Source organism: Dendropsophus ebraccatus, chromosome 5, assembly GCF_027789765.1.
Source record: "Dendropsophus ebraccatus isolate aDenEbr1 chromosome 5, aDenEbr1.pat, whole genome shotgun sequence".
Taxonomy (NCBI): Eukaryota; Metazoa; Chordata; class Amphibia; order Anura; family Hylidae; genus Dendropsophus; species Dendropsophus ebraccatus.
In genome coordinates, this window is record NC_091458.1 from 77158526 (window position 1) to 77170823 (window position 12298).

Below are 12298 nucleotides of genomic sequence, written 5' to 3' on the forward strand. Positions count from 1 at the left end.
TTCAGTGAATTTAGGGCTGCGTTCACTCATGTTGGAGCTTCATTGCAGCACTGCAGCGTATTCACAAAAATGATGCAGTAACTAAAGTTAATTATGCTAAACGGCAGAAGGGATCAGAGTCGGCACTGCCAATCCCACCTGAAGAAAAAATGAGGCATAAACAGGATATCCCATGTAAGATAGTATTGGATAAACTCCTTATTGTGGGGCTTAACTTCAAAGATAAAAGATGCTTAATCATAATATGTGCGTGGAAATGAAAAGAAAAAAAAAATAATTCAAAAAGTTCTTTACTTTATTCCAATATCAGTCTTAGAGGTAGAGAATACAGCGTGCTGTTTGGTGTTACAGGTAGAGAATACAGTGTGCTGTGTGGGTGGGACCACAATGACATGATAAAATACTGCAAATAATTCAGTAACACAATGAAACTGCAATATGTGAACACAGCCTAGATGTTCTGCAACAGATTTGGGTGGGGAATAGGCAGGGTGGAGGACTGTGATGAACAGCTGAGGGAAAGCATTGCATTCTGGAACCAGTACTGCATTCTGGGAACTGCTCAACCAGGAAGTACAGAAACACAATACAGAACAACCACCACCACCGACCCCCACCACCCCAAAGCAAATAGATTTTTGGTAGTTTCAAAACTGGAATAGATAGGTAAGTAATGCTATATGCTTCAGCAGAAGTTAATTTTTTTTAACTTCTACCTGGAGTTCCCTTTTAACCTCTTAGGGACATATGCCGTACCCGTACGTCATATGTCCCCAATAGGTGTTCAGAGGGGGGCCGCGCCGCGACCCTGCTCTGAACTGCCGCAATCCAAACTGCTATCTGCAGCATGGGACCATGGCTATTAGCGGGAGCGGTCTAATCGCCGCTCCCGCTAATTAACACCATTGGATGCAGCTGTCAAACATGACAGCTGGATCTAACAGTGTTAAATGCAACCCATCCCTGATGTCTAGTGGCGGATCCCCCCCATGATGCAATCCCGGAGGGGGGATCCCTTCATCTTACCGGGCCGGGCCTCAGCGACGTAATGATGTTCATCCCGGCTCGGTATTCTATTGTTTTGGCCTGTATTGCGCATTTTTGGTCACATCAAATCCAGAAATATTGTAATGAAAAGCGATCAAAAAGTTGTATATATGCACTCAAGGTACCGATAGAAAGAAAACATCATGGCGCAAAAAAATGACACCTCAATCAGCCCCATAGATGAAAGGATAAAAGCGTTATAAGCCTGGGAATAGAGCAATTTTAGGGAACTTTTTTTTGCTGTAGAAGGTTTTATTTTTTTAAAAGCCATCAAATAACATAAAAGTTATGCAAGTTGCATATCTTTTTAATTGTACCGACTTGAGGAATATGTATAACATGTCAGTTTTTCCATAGGACAAACAGCGTAAAAACGAAAAAAAAAAAACTAAGAAAAGAATTGTGTTTATTTTTCAATTTCACATAATTTTTTTCTGGTTTTGCGTCATATTTTATGCAAAAATGAAGTCTGCCATTGCAAAGTACAATTAGTGACGCAAAAAATAAGGGCTCATGTGGGTTTCTAGGTGAAAAAATGCAACTGCTATGGCCTTTTAAACACAAGAAGGAAAAGCGAAAAGCAAAAATGAAAATTGGCTCCGTCCTTAAGAGGTTAATTAAATACCTTGGAATCAAGCTAGCATAAATCCTTTTCAATATGCTAAAGTCAAAGTAGCATTGCCTAAATTTTTATGACCACTTTTGTTGTAGAAATCATAAAACTTATAAGGGGACATTTATGAAGGCTGCCATCGAGACATATGCCCCTTCTTTGTGGCGTATCTGCATATCCCCCACTCGCCTGATGGGCGGGTAGGGTGGGGGCACGGCAAGGCGGGTAGTAGATGTGTCCCAGACTCAGGGCCAGCCAGGTTTACTAAGAGGCATGCGCCTCCTTGTAAATCTGCCTATGAAAAAGGCGACGAATATTTAAAACTGGAGTAGTTGTACACCGGTCTTCAAAAATGCCCCCTCCCAATGTCCTTTACATTGTAGAAGATGAAACATAAAATTGAATGTAAAACTTACATGCATGAGAGGAAGCAAGGAGGAATGGAAATTCCAGATTTTATAATTACAAAAACATAATTTCTCTTTCCCATGTTTTGGATTTAAACTATTATCTAAGCAAGTGGTGCATTTAACTTGTACATGTGACTTTTCTTTTAAGAATCGGTAAAAAAAATAATAATAATAAAAATATATATATTTGTAGATATTCTCCAGGACTAGAACTTAAATGTAGCAGCTCTCCTTTCCCTAGCACAGTAGTCTGCAGTAGGAACTGTAAAATAGTATCATATATTGTCAAATGTGATGTGGAGGCAAGAACAGATTAATCAGTCCATATATCATCATTGATTCTTCCTGCAGCCAGACCCCAAACAATAAACTTAGCTGTGGGGGAGATGAAGGATGGACAACCCTTTTTATGACAACTCAATATGGCATGTTTTACTTACCAACTAAATAAATTGTAACGTGTAACTTTATTTCCCTCGAATACAAACACCTTTGACAAAAAAATGTGTTATGTGTTGATATGTTGCCACTCGTACAAAGTATAGGTAATACAATTTAAACCATCTTTACCTAGTGATATGCTACTAAAGCTACATAACTCTTCTTGTTTCATGCACAAACTAAATAACTAAAACAACTTTCATAACTTTCAATGCAGCTTTGTAAAGTAGATAAAACATGTAAAAGACTATGATAAAGCTTTGACTTTGCTTTCTAATAGCACAAAATCTTTGGAGCATTACAGGTTAATCTATTCAACAGATTATATAAGTTATGTTGTCCCTCAATTGTTTCCATTATTGCTCATTACAAGGTCAGAAATTGCTACAAGAAGTCATTTCTCAGAAGAGAATTACAAGAAACCATCCTGAAACTTGGCTCAGCTTTATACTTGAACTTAATGGCTTTACAGAATAGGCAAATAAGATATACTAAATACATAACTAAGTACATCCTGGTATTATAAAAATGATTTTTTTACACAAGAAAGTTTCTTTTGAATTCAAGAATTCAAACAATAAAACCAAACAAACAATGCATTTTATGATTTCATCCATTATAGGTGAAATAACTCTCCTGCAAATGGCTCCAATCGTTACATTTAAAATAATTCATCAGGCTAATAAACACACTCTGAATAGTTTTAAAACATCCACCCATCAAATAGATATGTACTTTATAACCAACAGTCAGATCTCTTGGCATCATGAGATACTGAGCTCCTATTTACTTATGGAACAAAAATCATTCAGTATCAAAACCCCTTATTATTTTGATGTTTTTACAGTTAAAAAAAGTATCAATATTGCTTCAAGAGTTCAGGAGAAATAAAATAAAAGTGTGCAATTAATGCTGACAGAATCAATAATTTACTTTTGTGGTGCATCCATTTTTTTAGACACTTAAGAAATTAACAATGGTTAAAAAGGTTGGCACAACAGAATCTCAGTATCTTTCTAAATGAAGACTTTGATAATCAACTGATTTCTACAGGTCCAGCACATGTAGTACTAGGGAAGGAATCACACTTTAGTTGCACCTAAAGGCTATGTTCACACAACGTCAAAAATAAAGAAATGGCGGACGATTTTGATATTTAAAAAAATGTCCGTTATTGCCACCATTTAACTGACTGCAATGGCAATTCATTGAGGTCAATCGAAAGACGGATGTCCAATGCACACAATGTATTGAATAATGGACGTTTTTACCGCGGACGTCAAAATAATGAACATGATCACCATTTTTTCTCAGTTTTTACAATTAAATTCAATGGATTTTTCGAATAAAGCCACACCCAAAGGCCAATTAGTAACTAAAACTAGAATAATGTACCAACAGCCGTGCGGGCACTAAGGGAAGGCTAAACAGCTAAATGACGTCCGTTATTTTAGACTCAAAATGACGGATGTCATTTTAAACGGAGCTGAAAAAACGTCATGTGAACATAGCCAAATTCTGCTGTGACAACTTAGGGGGAAATAGTTGCAGATTTGTCCCAGATATTTCCACATTGACTTTTAAACATCAAAATCCACAATAAAACCAATGTGTTACAGATTTAGTTGTAGAGTACTTGCAAATCCACAGTGAATCCTGGCACAAACACAATCTTTGGAAATTTACCCTGAGTATTACTTACTCTAGAGAGTAGGCAACACCAGCTATAACTATTTTTATATGTTTAAATTATAATCTTAATATCTTTTAATTTATTGTCAAGAACAACAGACTCAGGCTGTGTTCACACGTTGCAACTTCCTCGCAGTACTGTCATGGTACTACAGCGTCTTCACAGAAAATGATTGCAGCACTACAAAGAGAAGATGCAATACAGCATTGAAACTGTAATGTGTGTAAGGCGATCTGAAGAAACAGCTAAATTGCTTCCTATGAGTCTTTCAGGTTGAAAATATACTATATTCTAATAATATATAATATCATATAACTACTTGGAAGTTGTAAGTAATGTATAATTCTATAGCAAATGGTAAGCAGAGAAAACACATATTAATGAATACAATTTTCTAAAGATTCACAGTCTGCCAATAAATCAAACGCACACAGTGAGTCAATACATTATATTTAGTGACTTGCCTCAAGATAAATGAAAATAAAAATCCTATAAATTGATTTACTTATTGTATTCTATTGGCTAATCAATAGGCAAAATAGTAAATAAAACAGATTCAACCATCAAACAGATAGTGTTATATACAGGTGTTTGGTCAAACTTTAAGGATACCCTGATTTTGCATTTGGTCTTATTATATAAAACTGTAATGATTGTAACATTTCAGTAGAACAACACTCAGATGACCAACATTGGATTTTAGACTTTGGAGTTTGGAATGTTTCATTAGATTACCTTTTGTTTACCTGGATTTAATCAGATGACACTTTCCCTTTAGAGATAAGTACACCTCGAGCATGCTCAAGTGCCATAGGCTGAATCCATGTTTTTCCAGACTCCCTAGGGCCACTGGTGGACTCAGGCATGCTCAAACTGCACTCATCTCTAATTCCTTTTTAATAGATTAAAACATTTCTTTAGATAATATAAAACATTTACATTAATTGTTCCAAAAGTTGCAAATAAGGTCTGTAAGGTGTTAATTTATTACTTTATTACTTTTAATGTCAGTTGACTATAGCATAAGCGATATTCAAGGTTAAATTAATTTGTCCCCTGCCCACGGGATAGGGAATAGGTGTCAGATCACATGAGTTTGACTACTGGAGCATCTCCAGAATATGAACTCAACTACTTTGTTTTAAATGAAGCAGCAACTTGGTATGCATGCCGCTCTCCATTCATTGTCTATGGAGCTGCTGAAGAGAGCTGAGTACATGACCTGTTCCACTGAGGCTGAGGACCTTGTGATATGACACCTGTCTTCTATCCTGTGAATAGGGGGTACATTAATTTACCTTCAAATACTCCTTTAAACTAGAAAACCAATATTTAGAAAAGGTATAGCTAAATAAACCTAAGGCTATGTTCACACTCGGTAAGAGACTGGCAGTTCTGTGACCGGTCTCAGAAAAGAACATCCTGGCCAGTACTGCAGTACCGGCTGGATGATCTTTAGCGCCGCTGAGTTCTAATGCGGGCACATTAGTGCACGCCTGCATCAGAACTCCCCACAGCTCACAATGGAGCATGCGGCCGAAGCCGCTCGCTCCATTGTGTAGACTGACAGGGTTTTGCTGCGGCCACTATTCACTGAATAGTGGGCGCAGAAAACTGACATGTTTTCTACAGCGCCGCTAGGGATCCCGGCTAGAGTGTATACTATGTTGTACACTCCGACCAGGATTCCCTCAGCTTGCAGCACTACGTAAGTACTGCAGAAATCATGGCCATTGTAACATTGTCCGTGATTTCTGTGGAACTTACGTAGTCTGAACATAGCCTAAAGATGTATTAGAAAAGTCAAACATCCTTTTGCATCCTTTTACTTTAGATAACATATACCAACAAATTACTTTCAGTGTAAAGAGAGAAGTAACTGACTTACCAGAGTTTGGGTCGGAGTTTCCATCAGCTTCAGTCCTCTTGTCTGGAGAAACTTGGTCATAAAATTCATCCTGTGCCTGGACCAGAGGAAGAGGGTGTGAGATCATAGTTCCACTTCCTACAGGGTCGTGGTCTCCAAGTCCACTGTCGCTGCAGCTTTCTTGGGAACCATCAGGTAGATGGAACGTAACACGGCGTTGGGACTACAATAAGAACATAACATATACTTTATTTATCTATCTTTCCCATGTGTATACATTAGTAGGTATAAATACACCCTCATCATAATTGTTACTTAGAAAACCAAAGTCTATGTCAGGTATAATATACAATGTAAGTAATGAGAATTACGGCTGTCATATCAAGGTGAAAAATCTAAATATGTAAACTATCTATTGGGTTACTATAACTAGCTGAACAGGCTGAGTAAATTAAATTAGTAAGCAATTCATATTCTGTGAATACTACCATATAATTGCTACTACATAATTTGTGGACATATGGACCTATGTACAGCACACAAAATTTGTACTTTTATAACTATATATTCAAAGACTGATATTCTAATGTATAATTACTATTTAGAATATAATAAACCTCTTACAGTATTTCCTATTAGGTCACTGGAATCTCTCCACCAAAACTACCATTATCCACATATATCAATGTAGACAGCATGAAATTAACACACTTGGAACAACACAGTGTATATTGTGTTACACATAGTCTTATATTGTGTTATATATAGTCTTATATAAATTTTTGCTGCAAAAGATGTGCTGTGTCTTATTATCTTATTATCTTATTTTTTCCATTAAGATTTCACAAAAAAAGAAGAAGAAGAAGAAAAAGAACTTTTATTCTACACTGTTCAATAGTTGTCATCACAAACCAGCATAATCAGACATAACCTTAGTGGTGGAGGGTGGCGCACGACGGGGGTCTTACATTCAGGGGATGTCTTATTTTCAGGGGGATGCCTTATTTTAGGCTACTCTGTAAATCCTCCACTATACCTTATTTTCGAGGGATGTCTTATTTTCTAGGGAAACAGGATACCAGCAAACATGATGCAACCATGCATACGAATGCATTTCCCTGCTAATTGTCAGAGGCCTGAGGGATATAATTTATATTCTAAAAAGTGTTGTCTTTATTGCATAATAAATCTAACTTTTGCACAACTAACTGAAAAACACCAATTGTATAAGTAATTTGTAATATAGAGGTATATTGTACAAACACAACTGTTAAAGTTTTATTTTATCATACCACTGAGAGAAATATTTGAAACCATATTTATGGATTATTTAGAAGTCATTCAAATAATCAATCAACATAGCGATATAAATAAATAAAATAGTCAGTATTCCTCTTTACACACATGCACAGTTTATAATTTTGTTATCTGAAAAACTGAGATGAAACAATAGTGGATACAACAAATGATTAGTGTTGGTCAAAGAAATATACTCTGAAATATTACATTCTAAATTAAAAATATAAAAATTCTCAGTTTTTAAAATATACTGTATTAAAATATCATTGGGATGATGGGACACTCAACTATAGACTATAGTCACTGGGGAAAAAAAAAAACTTCACATGACGCATGTATAACATCATTGGGCTCAGTTAAAGGAGACATTGAGCACCTAGATTTCACACCTACAGGGTTCAAATTATCTCAGCTAGACCATATGAACCTCTATACTTTCTAAACCTACTTTACTTTTGATGTTTTCCTACTTTTTAGATCCTTTTTAAATACTGTATTAAATCCTCTTCCTAGTCTAGTTACATCTCAAAGCCATTCTGGTGTTAGAGAGGATGGGACCTTTGTTACTATGATCTAAATGAATAACAAAAATGTATACTACTGATATCATGAATACAATATATGTTTCATGATATTATGTCCCCACTTTCCCTTTTTTTGCTGTCCAACTAACTGTAAGAAACATTTATTAGGGTTTTGCCATTCTTCATTTAGAAAAAAAAAATAGTTTCCCCCTTTTGCCAGCTATAACACAAGATAAACAATTTACTGTCTTGTTTATTTACCTTGTGAATCTATTGTCAATAAAGGTTGGATGAGCAGATTCTGTATAATGTAATACCACCCAGAAATTGGACTGACAATTTAATTTGCTATCCAAAGATATCACCTACACAGACCTTGCTTACATTGCTGAATAAATGTAAAAGCAGATAAGGAAATTGAAAAGCAAGGGATATGATTCCAGTGTCTGAAAGAGTATTCAAGGTGTACAGAGATGATTAAAAATGAAAGAAAAGAGAAGGCAAACACAAAACCTGCCAGCTGGTGCAAAATTAATTCCGCTTTAGTTCACTTTAATTACTGGCATTTGATACATTTCAGCAGGCAAAAAACATAACCTTAAAATTCTGGAGCAAATGTCAATTAACGCCACAAGAGTATTGAAACAAATATTGACCTGTGAATGTTTTGACAGTTATAGGGTCGTTCGAATGTTTGACAAGATTGACATTGAATATAAATTAGCTATTTTTTTCGGTGTGTGTTTTTTTTGTCCCTAGAGTTTATTTAGGGAGTTGTAAAGGAATAGTTGCCACAAGCATCCAATATCTTAAGTACAATGTTCTAATATATGCAGTACTTATGAGTCGAGGGGAGGCATTGGATCTCACCGTGATTTTTTTTTTTTACTTCAACCTAATCTTTTAATTACAGTCAATGACTGTAATCTTCTGTCTCACAAGTCCACTGTCTTGGCATAACCTTTCATTCTGCTCTGTCATTCTAACCACAGATGCAGACCCTTCTACTCTGCTGCCTATTTCCCCTCTCCTCCAACTCCTCCTCTGCATCTCCCCTCTGCTGATCTCTACACTGGCCACCTGTTTTCTATTTGTCACGCAACTATCTTCAAGATTTCAACCGAGTTTTTCCCATACTATGAAATTCACTACCATGACACATTCAGCTCCAACCCACCATGAGACATGTGTACGAGGCAATGAGGGCAATAGAGCCACATATGAAATAAAATAAAAACCACATGCAAATTAATTTATCCTCCACTTTGCTTTCATTTGAGATCAGTTAACAAAGGTCCTTAACCCTGTTGTTAATTCTTTGAGGAGTGAATTTTTTTAAATGGGGTCATTGCTGGTATTTCAGGTATACAGTCTTCTCAAATCCACTTCAAAAATGATTGAAGAAATTAGATTCGGAATTTTAACACCCTCTAACATCTTACAAAAGTAAAAGGACACCTACCAAATTACATATTAGTACATGGCCCTTTTTCCTCTGCTGTTTTTTTTTGTACTAAGAGGCATAGTTAACTTGGCCAGCCCTGCACCTAGGGCAGGGATTGCGGAACAGGTCTACTCCTGAGCAGGTGAATTTGCCCCTTTTCCATGACATACGTCTGGGGCGCATCTTGATAAATTTATTATTTATGTGACATGACTATCTCTTTTAAAAGCAGAGAATTTTGTATTTCCAAAAATGCTAGTTTTTCAACAAATAATCACTGAATAAATCAGTCACAATTCTCAGAATCACTTGGATGTGTAAATCATTAAAAAATTATTACCACATAAAGAAAGGCACGTAAGATTTAGAAAAAAATGGGCTCTGTCCTGTAAACTAAAATTCCCTGCATGCAAAAGGGGTAAAAACTTAATACAACATGCTGCATATGTAAAATAACAAAGTAGAGCATAGTCACCTCTTTCAGTCCAGGACAAACCTGGTCCGCTGGAGTCCCTGTGTCTCCTTGCCCTGATGATACACTTTCTCTGCAGCCTTAGTGATTGCCTGTAGGCTGTTCAGAATTACATCAGGAGGGCAGAAAGAGTGTGTAATCCAGGTGACACAGGCATCACAACAGACAGGAATACTAGCAATGGACTGGGCCAGGTAAAAATTCTCTAGCTGGTTATTTTACATTATGTAGTTAGATTTTAAGTTAAATAACAACATTCAAGTAATGGTAATGGTGGGCATAGAGAAAGAGTGAGAGAGATTAATAAATCAATATTGTTCTTTATATTACAATCATTTTGAGAATTGTATGTTTTGTTACTTATCTGCAATTTTTCATCAGCATCATTTTGACTGTTTTACTCCCTTTGCATTTTATGGCTCATCTTTGCCAGTGCAAAACATAAATACAAGTCATGCACTGCTTTATCTTTTCTAGGTTTCAACAGATGCCTTTCAGTAGTAGCACAATTTTCTTACAATTTGTGTCATATCTAATAAGTTTTCTTGTCATCTTGAGAGCAAACTATAACATATGATTCAGTGACTTTAGAAGAATAACCATTGCCACCATTCACTTGTAAAACCTGTTACATCCCATACATTACAAGCTGAATATATGAGAAAAAGATATAACTTTAACCAGTACCTTGCAGAATAGCTTTTTTGTCCATTGTAAGTACAGTATGTATCTCTACAACTGTATACTAAATAGTAGCTTTATGACTGTATATGTGGGTCTTTATTTGTATTCCACTGATTATTTAAAATAAATTATACCACTTAAGATAATTGAAGGAGCAAAACAAGTTGTATATCCAATTGTTTTAACTTGTAGACAAACACTTTCTGCTATAGTGCCTGATGAAATTGGAGGCACATTAGGTGCAGTGCTTGACTTCTGCTGCAAAATTAGCCAGAGTTATAGCCTATGTGTGTGCACTGATGGAATTACCTATGGACTTCAATACAACCCACCCCCGCAACCCGGTAACCCCAGGTGTCAGCACTGCTACATCATCAGCTAGTATGGAATACATACTGGGGTGATGTGATGCTAAATTAGTAAAAAAAAAAAACAAGAAAAAACAGTCCTGTGTTTATCGTGCAATAGTAATTATAGCAGTGGGCAGGAAAGAAAGCTAAGGGGGCGAGTTCACAAATGGACAATCAGGGAGATGCAGATTGGAAATGTAGTTTCCTGGCTGGTGCCATCTTGGATATAGATTGGCTGGTTAATGATTTGGCTGGTTAATTGATTTGGTTAATGCATGGCATGTATTTACTTACTGTACATACCATATCCAATGTATACCACTAAATATAATGTCATGTCATTTGTAATCATAGAACATCCTAAGAAGAGGTTCAAAATCAAAACAATTGAATGCCAAAACCAAAACAATTGAATGCTTAAAAAAATATACTACACACAATATGCAGGCATGGGAAATGAGCTGGGTGGATAAGGCATAAATATCAATAAGTTCGCATTTGATTTTTCTGCACTGCTTATAGTTATGTTCCACAATAACTTTAATTATATCTGTTCATTTCTCTCATACTATGAATCCTAACAATTTAGCCAGTTAAGCTTGCCTGTCACAATGTACTTAATTAATTTAAAAGTCCTCATATCCTGGATGCGTCACAGGTCTTAATGATTATCTTAGACTAAAGTATTAAAAAGTACACAAATCAATAGGTATTAGTAACAGTCACCAGTGACAATTTACCCAATTGTCAGTTCTGCAGGTAAAACATAGCAGCATATCAAACGACGTTCCTATTCCGATGTAACATGCATTGAAGGAAAAAATTATTTTCTGTCCTAATTGTCCTCTCTGTTCACAACAGATAATGTAATATCATTTTAATGTGCTGTGTTTTCTTAAAGGCTTATTTTGATTCTGTATTATATATGTCTCTCTATATAAAATTAAAAGCAAACAGTCTTATGGACCTACTTTAAAAAATAACAACAAAGAAAAGCATCAGTTGTAGAAAAACTCATTTAAATAAAGATAACCTTGCAATTCTATGCTTGGATAGTGACTCTTGAGCTACTTCATTGTGACAACTTGTCTGGTTCTATTGCAGATGGATGTTATGAATTAGTTTAGGATCTCTGAGTGAAATTAATAGAAAGAGAGAAACCACTTTAGATTGTGCCCCCTTGTTCTTGTGTAGGTCAGGTAGAATATTTTGCTAACTGTCGGATACCTTAGAGAGTTTTAAATAATAGAAGTTTGTAAAAAGTTTTACCCTAGATATATAACTAAACCTGGCTTTATTTTTGTCTGTTCATTCTGGTACAGATTGACCAGCAGTAAAGAACTAATGCTGTAATCAAAGTGAATGCAATTACCGTATTTTCAAGCGTATAAAACGACCCCTGTTTTTTGAGGCTTTGTCTTATACACTAGAAAATTTTAACCCCTGCCTGACCA

General features: G+C 35.8%; 1 protein-coding gene across 1 annotated transcript in view; it reads right to left on the reverse strand.

The window, feature by feature from the left end:
- The window catches only part of LOC138794167 (protocadherin-9-like), a 544054-nt gene that overhangs the window by 360100 nt on the left and 171656 nt on the right, over positions 1-12298 (reverse strand). The window contains exon 3 of the mRNA XM_069972938.1: positions 6093-6294. Coding sequence (XP_069829039.1) covers positions 6093-6294 — 202 coding nt within the window. The remainder of the gene's footprint in view (positions 1-6092; positions 6295-12298) is intronic.